General features: G+C 40.5%; 1 protein-coding gene across 2 annotated transcripts in view; it reads right to left on the reverse strand.

The window, feature by feature from the left end:
- Positions 1–6,318: 6,318 nt before the first annotated feature.
- SLC34A2 (solute carrier family 34 member 2) overlaps positions 6,319–17,341 on the reverse strand; it is a 32,051-nt gene continuing 21,028 nt past the window's right edge. For both annotated transcript variants that reach the window (XM_009974626.2, XM_032984542.1), the window contains 6 exons: positions 16,713–16,808; positions 14,148–14,268; positions 13,274–13,441; positions 11,770–11,886; positions 11,558–11,682; positions 6,319–9,938 (listed from right to left, as the gene is read on the reverse strand). In XM_009974626.2, coding sequence (XP_009972928.2) covers positions 9,363–9,938; positions 11,558–11,682; positions 11,770–11,886; positions 13,274–13,441; positions 14,148–14,268; positions 16,713–16,808 — 1,203 coding nt within the window. In that variant the 3' untranslated portion in view covers positions 6,319–9,362. The remainder of the gene's footprint in view (positions 9,939–11,557; positions 11,683–11,769; positions 11,887–13,273; positions 13,442–14,147; positions 14,269–16,712; positions 16,809–17,341) is intronic.

A 17,341-nucleotide genomic window follows, 5' to 3' on the forward strand; every position in this document is an offset into this window, starting at 1 on the left:
CATCTGCAAACTTACCAAGCGTGCATTCTATCCCCTCCCTGGAGGTAAAAGATGTGTAGACATGGCACTTAGGTACATAGTTTAGTGGTGGACTTAGCAGTGTTAGGTTTACAGTTGGACTCGACGATCTTAAAGGTCTTTTCCAATTAAATGATTCTATGATTCTCTATCCAACCTCAACTAAAACTCTCAGCACTTCAGTTCCTCCAACATTGTTTTAGATAAGTTGTCCATATTGTGTAATGATGTTTAGCCACATTCTATGCCTTTTTTTTCACCACAATAAGAAGTACAAACTTCCTTCAGAAAGACAAGCATTCTGCTCTGTATTTAGTAGCAACCAAAGCATAAAAATCTGATCCATCCCTCCTAAAGCACTATAGCAATAATGGGCCATAAGTATATGTAGCTACCTATTGTCCTACTTATTTTTTTCTTTTCTCTCCTACAGACAGAATACAGTCTTAACTAATGTTTACCCATTATATCCACTACACAGCTAGCAGAGCAAGTTTTGATAGTCCCTAAAAACCTTCACAGAAGCTAGCTCATAACTAGGAAAAAGAGATAAAAGAAAAACACTCCTGCAATAAAAATCAACAAAAAGATCCTCAATGAGTGCATCTTTCAGAACATCACTGATGTGCCCAAGAAAAAAATATCCTCCCCTCAGATCTCCTCTGGTTCAAGAAAACACTCACTCTGAATAGAAACCTCATTCCCTTCTGCTCTAGTACAGTGGATTCAAGCCAACTAACTGGTAGCAAATGATAAAAAAATTAAACACTTACCTCCTCAATAAACAGCCACAGTCTCAGACTATGCATCGCCAAGACCATCCTTGCCTACTGCGAGTTAGTCTTCAGACACTTACATACATAACAGTTTCTGCCTTAAACCAGGAGCTGACTGCCCATAGCAAGGTTTTTGTCTTCACTCACTTTTCAGCTGTTTTCAATCACTTCTTTTTTGCTTTAAAGCATCACCAGCTGTGCCCCAGGAGCCCTGATTTAGCTGTATGAGATACTTGATCTCTCTAGAGCAGTTTTTCTCATCCTGTCTAAGCTGAAAAGCTGCTTGGAGTTTTTAGGGAAAAAAAAAATTCCCCAGCCCATCTTGAACGGTATTCATTTGTAACCCAATAGATATTAAGTAACATTTTGAGTGTTTATTTATTATTTTTCATTTCTACTCCTGGTGCTTACTTGCATGTGTGGAAATACATGTGGTTATTTAAAAAACAAAACCAATTTTGGCTAGTTGTTATATCTTACACAGAACCAGTTATCCTACTAGCCGTTTGCAGGCCTAAGACTAAGAAGCGCCTATTGTAAAACATGCACTTTCAGGCACAGGCACGCTTTGAAAATTGTGCCCTACAGAGGCCAGTGGCAATGCCTGTTCCTGAGGTGAGTGAAGCACCTGGCCCAGGTGAAGCAATTTTAAATTCCTCTGGGATTTGCATCTAGGAGAATTGCCAGGACATGTCAACAGATGGTGCTGAAATGGTCCTTTCTGCACGTCTGATGGGAAAAGCATTCTCAGCACTGTGATATTTTCCTCTAACCATAGTCTGCTTTATTGAAGATGCTGTACATATGTTGAGGGAATTTTGCCATCCAGTCTCCCTCATCATCTTTTAAAAGGTTGTTAAACCTTTTAAATACTAAATCTGATGTGACAGTGTTAAATGTTCATTCTCTAGTGAGGAAAAAGTCATTTTGCAAAACTGATCTATCTGACATTTTGGCTTAAATCTGCACCTGAGCAAAAGATGGGGGAGTCCCCACTGAACTCCCTCTATGTGCTGCCCTGTGCCTCCACCACCCCCAAGCCCCGAGTCCTGGTGGCCAAAACCCCAAGCACTGGGGTGTCCTCGGAGTCCAACAGCTCCACCGCACTGGTGAAGTGGGCATGGGGACTGCTCTGGGAGAATATACATGGCTGCTGCCTGCTGATGTACCTCCCTGAGTCTTGACTGCCCTACAAATGCCCTAACACACAGCAGGGGTTGTTTTGCCTTTGTGGATGCTCCAGCTGCATGTTCCTTCCAGCTCTTACTATCTCAGGTTCTTGAGCCAGAGCAGCTTCTGCGACGTTATCTATAGTGTTCCTGTAGTAAGATTTTTTCATTGACTGACCTTTTATTCATTACTTTTATTCAAAAATTACCCTGTGGTGTTTCCTCTAACAGATTATTAATTGTGACAATGGCTGAGTTAAACATAGCTTCAAACATTCCTCCCAGCACAATGTGACAGGTCTTCCCCTGCAAGGCAGTGCTGCACAAGCAGATACAATATGAGAAAGCCCCAAAGCTTTACACTAAACTGCGGTATGCTGTAATTCACCCCTGTCACCTGTTACACATGGTTGAGATATCTTAACAGCTTTAAAAGTTGCCTCTCAGGGCTTATACCTCTCTGACTACATTCAAGAGGGGCCGCTGAATATGGCTTGAGAACAACATAGTTTTACAAACAGAAGAGGAGCGTTCATGCTGCTTTCAGGAAATATCCATATCCATCACAGGACAACTAGTCGCAACAGTAGAAGACCATTTAACAAGCAGAATCTGCAAATTCACCAGGAACCAGACCTTTCCTTCTCTGGCGGGGCTAATGATGGCCTTTAATGACCCTCACAATCTGTCCAACTATTTTTCAGTTACTGATTTCAACAGTGTTGTTTTCCTAGATGTATATATCTCAGCTTTATAGTTACTGATGCCTGCTTACTTTTTCACATGGGTCATTCTTCCAGCTGCAGACATATGTCCTAAATGTACAAACATGCAGTGCTTGCACCCAGCACATCGGCACCCTTCCATGTGTGCATACCAGAGGAGATATGGCCTAGCTGCCATTCTGAAGAAGGAGAGAGATCTCCTCCATCCCTCTGCAAGCAGTGCTCAAGATCAAGCCCTGTGATGGGGTGCCCCTGAACATCAGATTGCTTCCTTTACCCAGCAACCTTAGCAAATGCTTTGAGTCCACTTTATCGAGGCTTTTGTTGAGATTATGAATGCATGGCTGGTGGTCTCCTACCCGACTAGGAGGTATAGACAGGAGGTGCTCCATCATATCCATCACCATGAGGTATCCAGAGGACTGCCAGCTCCATGAGCCTGGGCATAGGATGCCTCACTGGTCTCACCAGGCATTTTGTTTTACTCCAGAGGAAGTAAAATAGATTCCTTTCCCTGCATTTCAAGCTAGCGTTGAAATTACTGATGGTGAATTCAAAGTGTTTTCTGCCTGCTGTGATGTACATGCAGTTATTTAGCCACCAGGTCCAACCTGTCACCCAGCCCCAGTATCAGTTTCACCTCATTCAACCTCCAGAAATCCTGCCCTATTTTGGACCTCTGTTCCTCCAGCCCCATCATCCCAGGCTTGCAATGCGGGGAAGGAGTGAACAAAATGAAATATAATTCCCTGTCCCTATTTTTCCCAAGGTGGGTGAACATCAGCTTGGGGGTTCCTTGGTTCAGCAGCATTAACATGTTTGAGGGGAGGGGAGAACAGCTGGCCCAGGGACACAGGACTGAAGGCAGAGATGGAATCCCAACTAAGCCACAGTGAGCTGCTTGCAATTTTCCCTGCTCCTTTCCTCTTTCCCCTTTCAGTGAGAGAGGTGTCAGCTCTGAGGGCAGTGAGGACATGCCCAGCCTGGCCAAAAGCATCAACCAGGCTAAGCAGATTTCCCCAGGACACACTTAGATCTCCTAAGTTTCTTTCAGCTTCCAGCATATGACCCCACAACCTGAGCCATTGTGCTGCCATTTTCATCAGAAACGCTCCTTGTGTCACACCTGTCCTCAAGCACAGGCCAGAGGATGCTCTGCACGTAGTGGGTGGAAGGAGCCATATGCTTCCCACTGTTGGGGAGTGTTTGAGACTGTGTTCTAGCATAGTCTTCAAGGAAGACAGAGAAATTACACTGATAGATACCTTTAAGTATATCCTTTCAGGCAATATAACAGCTGGAAGCAACAAGCAAGAGTCAATTCCATATGTTTGTACTATACAGCAACACCAGACCTAGCCTTCTGCTGGCAACCATTTGAGATCCAGTGCCTGAGGCCATTGCATTAGTCAGTTAAAATAGGGCTTAATGCTATCCTGGTTCACACGTGCACCAGTTTTCCTAATGTCAATTATGGTTGCATGTTGCCTAACCAACAGCAGCATATGGTCCATAAATTGTTTACATGTCCTGTAATTTATGCTTTTTACATTGTGTAAAAAAAAAAAAAAACAATCTATCAACTGTGGTGTTGGTTGCAAAATATCTTCTCCTGTAATTACTCTGGTTATTTATGCCATGGTAATGTGTCCTTAAATGTTGATCCGTGTAAAAGGATTGATACACCCCAAAAGTGTAAATGGCAATTAGGGAATTTCATCAGATGTTGAGTAAGATGGAATGTTTGTGACACTTTAATGCTAGCCTTCACTCTGTTTCTCTGTCTTGTTGAAATGCACAGATCTCTGTTAAGGGAAACCTGCTTAGGGACAGCTCAATGAAAATCGGTATAATTACTATCCAATATGCAAAATAAACACTCAGCTCTCTCGTATGAATCATCGTTTCCTTTGTAGTAGAATTGTAATAAAGGGTCTAAGATCTACAGAGTATTCACTGTAAAAATATCATGAGTGGGTTTACACATGCCTTTGGCATGTGGCAACACCAGGATTGGCTACTAGCTAGAGAAAAAAAAAAAAACATCCAAATGCAGATAAAGTGCTTGCATGGAAGCACAGCCTATTGAAATTCTGCAGTTGAAGTGTGGCCTGGCATTCCCTGCTACGTGTATAAAGCATATCCTCCCTTACGCAGCTCTTGAACTAGTGGATTTTTGCTCAGTACTATTCACTGTTTATTTCTAACTGACCGGATCAGATCCTTTGCTATTTTGTGTTGGTTAAGCTACTGCAAATGGTACCACACCCGTTTGCGCCCCCAAATGTTTTGCTGTAAATCAGACAACGTCCTTTCTCAAAGGCATAACCAGCAGCTCTCTTGGGGACATGACTGGATGCCCACCACTACATGGTAAGCTGAAGAAAGAAGTGATGAAGCATTTAACCTGCATTTCTAACTAATGAGAACCTTTCACAGTGGTAGGACTGGTACAGTTAAATGCAGTGTTATCATGAATTAGAAACTGGGGGAAGTGAATGTGAAATTTCAGCAAAGGATAAAAAAAGCACAGGAGCACCAGAAGGAGCTGTGGACAACATGGTTAAGTCACAGACAGAGAGAAAGAGGACTGACACCAGTCGCAGGAGTAACTAAGCTGTTGGCTGAAGCATTATTTGAACATTTTGAAGGCTTCTGATCAGTGCAGCACTTCATGACAAGCCTGCTGTTAAACAACTATTGGCGTTGCTGAACTTTGCCCTGGGCAGCTCTGCAAAGAGTTTGGAAATGGAGAGACATATGGCACAACCTGTGCGTGTATCCTGGATGTGTTCTGATTCCTGATGGAAGGTGATGGCACGTAGAATCACAGTATTTCTGCATGGGTGTAAGAATCTGTAAGCTTTAAATCATGGGCCTAGGGTGCTTACTGCTTACTGCATTTTTAGAATAAGGCAGTTTACATTGTAGTGCATAAATATTTGTGTTATAAGAAATACTTCTGCTATCTTCATTTCACTAAAATATGATGTAGTTGGGAATGACAATTGCTTTTGGGTCTGGTTCCTCAGCTACTGTTGAGAACATAGTTAGGAAGTCTAATGACCTTTTTTAACAATCTTTAAGCTATTTAAGGAGTATTTTTTATTTCTCTATGTCTGTTTAATTTTAAGCTGCCTAGGTCATGTGTGGGTAAAAAAAAAAAAAAAGTAAGGTGGATATTTTTGAGCAATTATAAGCCAGACATCTCTCAGGTTATAAGGAGCATTTTACAAACACTCTGCTTGCCATCTTTCATGCAGAAGGGAGAAGCTGGGCCTAGCACAGTGACACAGATCATTTGTTATAATTCACCATGCAGCCTGTTGTGACAACAGCCCCGGCTTTGCTCCCCCATGCTTACCTTCACTGAGAACAATCTGCAGAACCCTGTCAGAAGATACCTTGACCCACACAATTGCGCTGAGCAATTCTTTTTATTTTTCTCTATGTGAAAATCTGTCATTCTTACGAAAATGTTGGACACACAGGACTCTAATGGTTTTCTTCAGTGCTTGATGTTAACCTTACTTCTTTTGCATTGCATTAGCTCAGACTAGAACTTCTCTGCACACTTATTTTTCTGCAAGTTTCTATGATATATATGTAAACAGATATCATTAAAATATCTTATTTTTTTAAAACTTCTCTTTATTTTTACATTCAATGCATGAGGACAGACAAGATGAATATTCATGACAAAGTATAAAGCCATATACTGTCCTCAAAACAGTTAAAAGATACAGTGTTTAAGAGTTTAAAAAAGTATTTTAGAAACCTTGTATTTCCAAAATTCCTCATTACAGAAAATTCAAATATTTTAGAAAAGTAGAGTTCAATATCCTTGTGCATTAAACCATATTATGAAAGTATGTGGGTGTTTTTCATCTTTACTTTAAGAAATCTGTCTCTGCATTGCTAACAATCTTTATGTAACTTATTGATGGAGTGAACAGACTCCATAATATGTAGTATACACAGTTACAAACAATTTGAAAAGTTATATTACAAAATATACAGTAGTTCCTTTTTACATTTTCATAGATAAACATTGTATAGTTTTCAAATATGTAATATATAACACAATCACGAGCTTTTTTCTGTATAACTTACGAAAAATTCTGTACACTCAAATAATTATAAATAAAGTGTAAATATCTTTTGGTAAGAGTAGGGGGGAAAATATGCCAGGACATGTTGTGCTGTCAAGTGTTAAACAGAACTCTTTGCCAGAATCTGCCTAAAACAATGGCACAATATGGCCTGGAGCAAGGAGAGAGGAGAAGAATGGCATAGATTGGAGGGGAAATGTTACAATGAGGAACCATAAAGTACTGATATGTCTGACTATTAATTATTACCCTGATTCTTTTGTAACACCTGCTTTCCCACAGTTATTATCACTGTGCTTGATGGTTTTACTTTAAGATGCAAAATAAGGTGCATATTGTTTAAGAAATGAGTAAAAGTAGATTAATGTTTCTTGTTTCAATCGGTGGTCAATGGAAACTTGAGGTAACTTGGAAAGAATTCTGGATATTTTTCTCATCTTTTTCCCAAAAAAACAGAGCATGGGAATTGCATGCTGGGATTTAAAGAAACAGATTCTGAAAGCATCCATAATTGCGAGACTAAAATGAAGAAGAATTACTGAAGATATCAAAATTCCACTATAAAAATGAGATGCTGACAAAATTCTGTTTCAGCTATATGAAGGACAAGGAAAATCATTTTTAAAAGAATAGTTTGGCATAACTCTGCTCTCTGCTACTAACCCCAAAAGAGCAGAACTATACCAAAACTAAATGCTTTTGAAAATTCACTCTGATTCTAAGCATTTTGTCACTGGCTCACAATTACAGAAACAGTTGGAATCTCAGTATGAATACAATTTGCGAACACATTTTCGGCAACACTGTTTGCCAGTTTAAATGTCAGTTTAAAAAAGTAAATTAAAACTAAAATATACATATTTACCTGATAGCCGAATTCAACCAACTGAATTCCAGAGCTCTGAAGAAAAAAAAAAAAAAAAACAACTATTTGGAATTCAATGTGTTCTAGCAGCACTGAGTGGCTGTTAAACTAAGGGTCTTCTCAGCCTTTCCATTTCAAATTTAATCAACAACTCATCCACGTAAACTGGCTTTAAATGACACTTGGCCTACACTCAGCCACCTGATTTTTTTTTTAACATTAGTGGTTGGACTTCAGATATTATCCCATACTTGCTGATATCTAAGCTATTGAAGGCCAGCAGAGGTACTCAGTGCATTTTTGAAATGCTCTTTTTCTGACATTGAAATTATACCTTTTGTCAGACCGTGACTCGGAACAGCCTCACAAGCATTTACTAAAACATCCGTAACGGTAAGATTTGAGCACAAGTAACTTCCCACCAAATGCTACACTACTTATGGATTGACTGCACACGGTAGTGACTACACTATTATGGATTTTATTTGGGATTTTAATCGCTACATACAATTGCCAGTAAAATTCACATCATTTCCAAGGAGAGTGGTTCAGAGCACAAAGTGATGGTGCAGAGTGAACACTCCTTTCTTTCCAGTAAATGTTACCGTGTGTCCCGTGCTTGCCATAATCTGCTCTCCAGGTTCCCTCTTTTGTGGCTCTAAAGCCAGTCTCCACCACTACTCTGAAAAGTCATTTTGTGGCTCAGCCAAATGGAGCCACAGTTGCACACAGATCTCCTGGCATCAGCCCAGGCTTGGTGGCTGTCTCCTCCCCTACACTGGCCGCTTCTCCTCCCTCACGCACCATTCCTCTGATTGCAGGGTTACATGGTGAACAGGCTTGGAGCGGGCCATCAGGAGAGAGGAATGGCCACACAACCACATCCTGAGTCCACCAGGCCCTTTGGTAACCACCCACTCTCTCCAAACTCAGTGCTTAACCTTCAGCAGGCAGAGGGATCAGCAATTATTTTTATGGCCTTTAGCTTGAGATAATAAAAGATTATAACTCCTGTCCCCAGTGTTAAAGGAGACAGAGAGGGCTCAAAATGGGTTTATGCACACCCTTATGCCAGAGTAGGACTCCCAGAGCTTCTGAAGGATTTCCCAGCATTTCATTTTCTTTCACACACATGGAATAAATTTTGTCCATACTGGGAAAATTACTGTTTTTCATTTTGACCACTGCAAACAGGCCAATAAAAACATTAGGATGCTCTCTTTTTTTTGGTTCTCTTTTTTTTTTTTTTCTTTTTTTTCTTTTTTTTTTCTCATTTCCAGAGCTTTTTAGGTATTATAAAGTAACTTTGCTGAATAAGCTAGTAGGTCAGGAAAGCTGTTCTACAAGTGCATTGTTTGTTTGTTTGTTTTTTAATTAAGTTTGAATTGATCACCACTCCTTTCATCCCTCTCTTCATGTGCCTATATCAGGATTTCTTTTGTTTGCTACTGATAGCATTGGATGAAGATACCGCATAGTAGATCCTCTGTAAGCAAATCTGTCATTAGCTTTTCAACTGATCATAGATTTCTAGGGACTCTGTCAAGCTTGTTTGACTCCATTCCTTGATGAGTGATATATCACTGGCTGCAGGAACCTAAGAAAATGTTCACTCTGTCCTCAGTGCATTGTCCAAGGTGGTTTTCAAGAGCCTGACATGATATACTGTATCTCTGCTAATATGGGTTTATCTGCTACTATAAGGCTGTGTTGTTTGTGCCTGTTTTTTCAACACAAGCTGCAGCTGGTGCCCTTCTTCCACCTCTTTCTTCATCAGCCATCGCAACGGTGTTTTCATAAACCTCCATAGTTTTTGGTTGGTTGTCTTTGGCACCCTCCTGTTCTGCATTGACTTTGCAGCACTTGCAGAATCCACAGCAGTGTTTCCCACAAAAGGCGAGTGAAGACATAAGTATATTGTCCCAGGGCTCTAGGGAGTGCATCCAGACAGGTAGGAAATCCCAGTTTTGGAGCTTCTCAGGCAGTGAATGTGGTCGCCTCTTCTGCATAATATTAATTATAACCACAGCCATAAAAAGAGCAAATATGGGAAGGCAAACACCCAAAAGGACTGGCCAGCCTGCCAGTGACAGACCAAATACAAACAAAGGCAAAAGAAAGAAGCAGAGGAGAAGATAAAATATAGAAAACCATCTGTACTTGGCTGATATGTTTCCCAAGGTCTTGGACATGCGGATTGGCAGCCGGGTATAAGGTAGTGGGTAAAACAGAATAATCCCAGAGACATTGAAGAAAAAGTGGCACAGGGCAATCTGAAAGCACAAACATTTGAGAAGTTCATTAGCCAAAATGTCTTTAAATACTCCTACACACATGAAAACTTCCAGTGGCACTAAGACTCCATGGTTTCTCTTCCCTTGCTCCCCACTGTTTTTTCTCGTAATTTGTGCTATTTCACTGCAGGGCTTTTCCTAGCACAAAGCTAGGACTTAGTAATACCTCACACATTGTAAAGATCCCAGCCTACAAACAGAGGACAGAATTTGGACACAAGGCAAGCCTAGAGGGGATGGCATATCTCCCCACAGATGGAGAAGTCTTAAAGTGCTGCTTTAAACTGCAAGTAATTGAGTCCATCAGAAATAAAGTTGACAAACCGAGCAGCTATCAGGAAATAGTCTTGTTGTTAGTAAGGCATGAAAACTACATGAGAACTGTTCGTTATTGTGTTCTGCAGCTGTAAGTTTTCAATGAAAAGAAGGGAAGTGTAAATTAGATATTGCATACAGGCTATAGAGAAATTGTTAGTGACACAAACCTGGATTTTACAAAAATTAGCTAAAATTTTATAGGGCACTGAGGATATTGCTGGAATATGGCTGTGTCTGAGACTTCTATAATCATTTAATTCACATACTTCATATTTTTTTTTTTTACAAAATAAGCATGAGGAGACACCTACTTGCTAAAGCTTTCAGAAGTCGCTTAAACAAAATAACCATATACTGAACAAAACAGTACATGACCTGCTCACCTTATCTTATTTTCATTCTATAACAGTTATCAGACAAAAGTAAATACAAAAGTACAGTGGTTTATTTTTAAAGTACATTATAAAAACATCAAGTTATCATGAAATCTGAGCTTGGTCAAGATAGTATCTTCTCATGATTACATCTGCTCTATCATGCCTGAGGACAATAAAATGACTTCTGTAATTTTCTTGATTTATTGTGGCTAGTAAAAAACATTCATCTTATTCACAAAGGAAACTTCATTATCTTTTCACTCTTTGATGTAGAGAGTTCATTCAAATATTATCTGCTGCCTGGAATGCTCTTTACTGAGTGGTAAATGGGAGCCCAAAGCCAGGCTGCCTATTTTTCAGATAGTCTGAGGAAATAAAGAATTCAATAAAACCCACTCAGATTAGATTTACAATAAGAAAATAGATGCCATGATGCTAACTGCAACCTCAGGTAGGTAGACAGCTTGTCATCTTAAGGGTTGTACAGCCTTCACCTATGTTACCGGCGTCCCTGTATACTGCATGAACAGAGTTAAGGTCCTGAGGAGGGAACCTACAGAAATTAGTAACCCTCATAGGGGACTACCTACGAGGGTTGTCAGAGATGCTGGCACTGAATTTCAAGCTACAGAGATCCCACGCTCAGGGGTCAAGTGGACCACCCTGTTTCAGTTCTGAATTAATTCAGTCAGATCAAGCCCGATTTATGAAAGTAAGATTTTACTATATATTGACATTCTGGGATTGTTTAATACAAGCTTTTTGCTCTATCAGTTGAATAGCACACATAAAATCAGGCATGACATCCATGGCATATTTGCATCAGAGCCAATTTTGTCGGGTTCTTCTTCAGAAAAGTTGCAACTTCTAAATGAAGTCAAGGAATCATTGGTTTACACTGACCTGTAATGAATATTTTAATGTACTCCCTGGACTTGCTAAAGCTGCAAGTATAGCTGTTGTGGTTGTGCCAATGTTAGCTCCTAAGGTAAGGGGATAAGAGCGCTCAATGCTTATAACGCCAATGCCTAGGAGAAAAGAAACAGGATTGAGTGGTTTCAGAATGATGGAGAAGATAAAACATGGGGATAGAGAATACAGTATTGACAACTTACCAACAAGGGGTGTAATAGCAGATGTGAAAACAGAACTACTTTGGACAACGAAGGTCATACCAGCCCCTGCGAGCATAGCCAGGTATCCAGCTAGCCAAGTAAAAGGAAATGGGAAATCTGAAAAAGTAGAGGGAGAACATTGTGTTTAGTATAACAGAATGCTCTATGTAACAGTAACACAGCAGTGAAAAGTCTATCAAGCATTTCAAATGTAGATACATTGTTTGCATATTGTCTCTTAAATGATGGGTTTGGGCCAGAGTCGGTTCTACTACTCTAATTTACCCTGTTCACTGTACTCCCTCTCCAGCCTTCCACCACTGGATATACTTTGAGATAGATACTAGACTAGGTAGACATTTGTCCTGACCCAGAGTAGAATTTATGTTGTAATACAATTAGGTACCAGAAATGTTTCTAGAGGCCAACACAAAACCTAGGTGCCTTGAGTGCCTTGGTTTCGGCAAGGCACCTGCTGCATGAATCAGATCTTCAGAAAGCTCTGAAGACTGTCCTGAGAAAATTGTGTTGGCCATTCTAACTACTGTCAAGCAGATCACTTACTAAAAATTCACTTGTTAGCATTTGTAAACAAAAGCTAATCACACTGACTGGAGAAACTAGGCACAATAATCCCCTGTAGTCTGCAGATTTATGAGTGAGCCAAGAATTGAGGATTGAATTAAGCAGGAAGACAGAGAGGAACACAGAGTAGATCACAAATGAACAGTAGCTGGCAGCTGATTACTTTCTACCCCTTGTTTTTGATTCCAGCAGTGTTCTTTGCCCAAGAGAAGGGAAGACAGCATGGGGACCACTTTGTTGCCTTCCCCATTTCTGTGAACCATCTCTTCAACCACAACCAGAGACTTGCCAGGACTGCTTTTCTCTGCTACAGGTCCTAACATCTCCATTCAAGGGAGGATCAAGAAAAAGAAGCCATGTGAAAAAAAAAAAAAACAGTGTTTGCACTCAATGGATCTAGGCTGAAAAAACACCTGGAGAATGCAGGGAAAGACAGAAAGTACCACTATTCAGGGCTGACTTATCCTACTGAAGAGAGGGTTAAACAGTGGAAAAGGATAAGCAAAGGGAATTAGATCATTAATCACTACTAACTATTTTTCACCTTACTTTAGAAGAAACACACAGGCTCTGTGCCAGAGCAAGCAGTCACGATCTCAGCACTTCAGCGCTATCTTTTGAGGATGTGAACATTACGTTTCTAACAGCTAATGATTATACATCAAGAAACAGAGCCTGGACTTTGCTCTCTGTTGCTGTTAATCTGCTGCAATTCTCAAGCAAGCTGTTCACTAATAGATTTTTAAAAGAAAGAAAATAACATGTTTGGAAGAAAAAATGCTGGGGGGGAATTGATTTTAGTTTAATACTGTTTTCATTAAACTATTCAATAACATATCCCAGAATAGGAGATATCAACATATGTGTTCAGTGTCCTTGTCATTCCTGAAAACAATCTTCAGGAAAAGCAGATAATTACCAGTGTTGATTGTCTTCTTGATAACGCTTGCCACTTGTCCTTTAAGCACAGAGTTTAATAGCTTAACAATCATCACCAAACAGGAGCACAGAACAAGCAGGGACAAAGCCAGAAGGATGAGACCGATGCCAAGATCAGGCAGGTCTGAGTCTGTGAAGAGATGCCGGCCTGAAAAATAAAAGGAAAATCAACTGGCCTGATGCTAAGCCCAGCTTTAGTTTTCGTACATGCCCCTTAAAAAATGGAACCAAAGCACACACAGTCTGAAAGGGTGATGCAAAGAATGAGAACACCACCTCCCTTGCTCCATAGAAACCATGTCTGAAGCGGGGGCAGGAGGGGCTCTTGTATGGATGTGCTTATAAAATACACAGCGGGAAGCCCTGCAGGGCAAGCAGGAGCTGGGTGACCAAGAGCAAGGGAAAGGAATACAACAGCGTGAGGAAATGTTAGTGTGCTCTGAGCTGGATGGATCTCCTCAGAGGTGGCTGTGTGCCTGAGAAGGGCTGCTGAAATTCCTGAAGGGCATGCATAGGGATGAAGATATCCAAGCAACCGTTACAGCAAAGTAACTATAGCTCCAAGTCACCTGAACAGCGAGGGTGACATGATACTTACTGGAGACCTCAATTACTGATATCAGGGAGCATGGAAAGAGATCCATCTGCAGCCAGATACCATGATGATGCTGGTAACTCCAGCTGTGTAGCTATAACAGAGCGTGGGCTTCTCTCACTGCACGTGCAGTAGTACCTTGTGTCCATACGCAGTCGAGTGCCTCTCAATATACCTCTGAAGTGGTCTGTTAACACCGTTAGAAAGCTATATACATTTTTAAATATGTTACTGAAGGAGAAATAGTTCTACTACTCACATTTACTGATATATTCTGTTTCAGTTATATTCTTGAGGGTCCATGTCACATTTCCTTCAGTCCAACAAATGTCAGGAGATGTGCAATTTTCTGAAGGTGGAATTGTGACATTCTGCAGTGTCTAAAGATTACCAGACAAAGCAAATAGTTCAGTCACCTACAACCCTTCATTAAAAGCTCATGCAAAGTTCTAGGGTTTTATTACAACCAAGCATTCATCAGCTAAAGGCAGATTTGTAAGCTCTAGTATAAATTGGCACCACATTAATGACAAGTCAAAATCTCCTGTATTCTTAAAATAAATGGTTGCGCTGTTACTAAAGTCAATCAATATAACATTTAAATATTAAAATATCCCCCAAGACTTCTACTTTGTAGTAAACGTATCATCAAGTCATCAGTAGCTAAGAACCTTAACTACTGATGTCAGAGTTTGTGGAATGAGGTTCATGTCTAGATCCAGCTGGGGGACAGTGGTGTTCCTTTTCCAGCCAGAGCCACAGCTTCCTTGGGCTAAATAAAGTCCTCTTTACTGTCACCTTAACTGCAGTTAATGGTCTGGTGAGTACTGCACAGGACTGTGATTCAGAATACTGTAATGCTAGTGCAGCCTCTGTTGCTGGATGAGCCCAGGCTGATCACAGTGACTTTCTGTGCTTCAGTTTTCCTCTCTGTAGAAATAGAAGTGATGCTACTATTTTCCATTTTAAAGCTCACATGCTATCTAAGAGCTAATTACTAGCACTCTGATTCGCATTAGTACTACTGAGCTGAATGTGAATACTTATTTATACCACAATAAAACCCTCCTTGTAAGAGCTCCTAGCCCAGAAGTATTGCATTCTGACACTAGGTTCATAAATCCTTATGCAGATTGAGGAAGAGTTTGCTGACTGAACTTTACTTCGCCACAAGAGCAGCTAACAGCCAAATGGACTCTGAACCACACTGCTGAACAGGGGGTAGCTTTAAGATATGCTTGAGAGATTTTCTTTTGCAGAAATGGAGAAAAAGAAATAATATTTTCTTGCTAGACACTGCCTGTAGACACCTGCATTCTCATTCCCCCTCCAGCTAATTCAGATGGGCAAAGCCGGGGGTATATCCAGTGCCCCCACATCTTCAGGGAGCATCTGGTCTCCAGCCTCCCCAACAAGTCAGCCTTTACAAACACAATAAAATGTTGTTTCTCACCTTCCTGAAATTTTTTCAGACATCTGATTTTAAAAGCAGCTGCATGTGATCAAAATATTTATCCTTATGATTTTCTTTAAACATATGGGGTCTTCATGCATTTATCCTTGCCATAAACCTGCCTAATCATTTTTGCCAAAAATTAGTTTAACACACTAGGAATGTAAATAATTTAAATGATCTTCCTCTTTCCTTACAAAGTTCAAGGCAAGCTTGTAGGAGTTTCATGTGTTTTTGTAGTTTGACTATATGCTTGGGCAGTAGTTACACAGCCAAAATATAGACAAACACAGGAAAAAAAAATCATATATGGAAATGTAACCCTCAGCCTACACTTTCTATGTAGTTGCTTGTCTTCTAAGAGTGAGGGGACTGTAGAACTCAGGGTCTCACACCTCACTGAGACTTAGGCTGTGCCTGCCCGGACAGTGAGATGAAGAGGTAGCCAAGTGCGGGCCGAGGGCCTGAAAACATCATACCTCCCCTGAGATTAAATACCCAGCTCCGAAGTAGTGTAACCTGAGCAGAGTTTCACATTAGCACAGCTCTGCTCCTGGCACTATCTCCCTAGCTAGCATTTCACTGGCCATCCAGACTGTCATTCAATAGGAGCTGGGCTCCTCTAGAAACCCATACACTTAATTTTAACCTCCATTGTGTATCCTTAGGTATCTTCTGCCTCAGGACTTCAGGAATTATTTTTCTATACATACCAACAAGTGGAATAAATAGAGATCCAAGGGATATTTAATGCTCTAATTGTTAGTTAGCTGAACAACACAAACCAAACACTCAGCCTCACAATTTACCAAAATACTAATTGGTGTCGATCTGGGCAACAGATTCCTTCAAGCTGCAGTGTTGCTTGGGTGAAGAACAATGGGACATAGCCCCACAGAGGATTTTTCTGAGGGCAGTTTTCCATGAAAGCTGCAAATAGTCAGCTGCCACCAGATCATCCTAACATATGTAATGCTAAAGCTGGTTTAAATCAATAGATAAATGGTGGGCATAAAGATACTTTCTTTGGCCTCTATTGTAGATTTTTTTCACTTTTAGGGAGTCGATAGAAGTATCAGAGTTTAAAAGCATTTGGATGTGAAGGGCATAAAAGTCTTGGCTCCAGACCACCACTTCTGATAAGCAAGGGCCTGCATGGTACTGAAAGCAACCAGGTCAAGCTCACCACTGGCATGATATCCTTGGTTTAAGTAGAGCAAAAACTACATTAAATTGTTCTAATTATTCTGCTGAAAAAAATATCACCTCATTTAAAAATCTAATTTTTTAATCCTATGGTAAGGAGTGTCAGCTACAGATCAGTAATACATTTCCTGAGGAACCTGACAATTAATTTAGCATGATACTCACCACATTGGTTTCAGTTTCACACCAAATCTTTACCAGGCTTTTGTTTTTTGCTGCTTCATCATTTGTAGCAATTGCATTTATTACTGATTTATCAAGCTTTAAAAACATAAAAAATATAAAGAAGGAAAAAAAAAAAAAAGCATTATTCCAACTTGCACCACACTTCCGTTCAGCTCTACTCAAATAACTCCTTTCAGAAGATCAACCACGTAAAGCCTGCATGGCTATATTTAATGCTGGAGCTGCTGCCCAATGGTTAGGAGGGGGTATATACTACTCTATATTAAGAGCTACAACTCTATGTGCACACACACTCTGTCTCATTCTCCCCAAACCACCCACCACCTCATCTCACCCTTTCTTTTTAAACAACTACACTGACACAGATGTCTAAATTAATTTACTGTCATTTCAGGAGCTCTGCACATTCCCCCTTGGCCTCCATCTGTCCCTCTAGATATGTGCGAGTTTCCCATAATTTCAGTGTCATCTCTTCAGGTTCTATGCACATCTTCTGGATGTGTTAGAGTGTCTCAGCTAGTACTATTTACCAGTGTCTTGGCAACAGGCTGCCATCCCATCCATCCCATGTGGCTGTATTTGTCCTCACCTGCCTTCCCAGTTCTCCT

Source organism: Tyto alba, unplaced genomic scaffold, assembly GCF_018691265.1.
Source record: "Tyto alba isolate M040663 unplaced genomic scaffold, T.alba_DEE_v4.0 Super-Scaffold_6, whole genome shotgun sequence".
Lineage (NCBI taxonomy): Eukaryota > Metazoa > Chordata > Aves > Strigiformes > Tytonidae > Tyto > Tyto alba.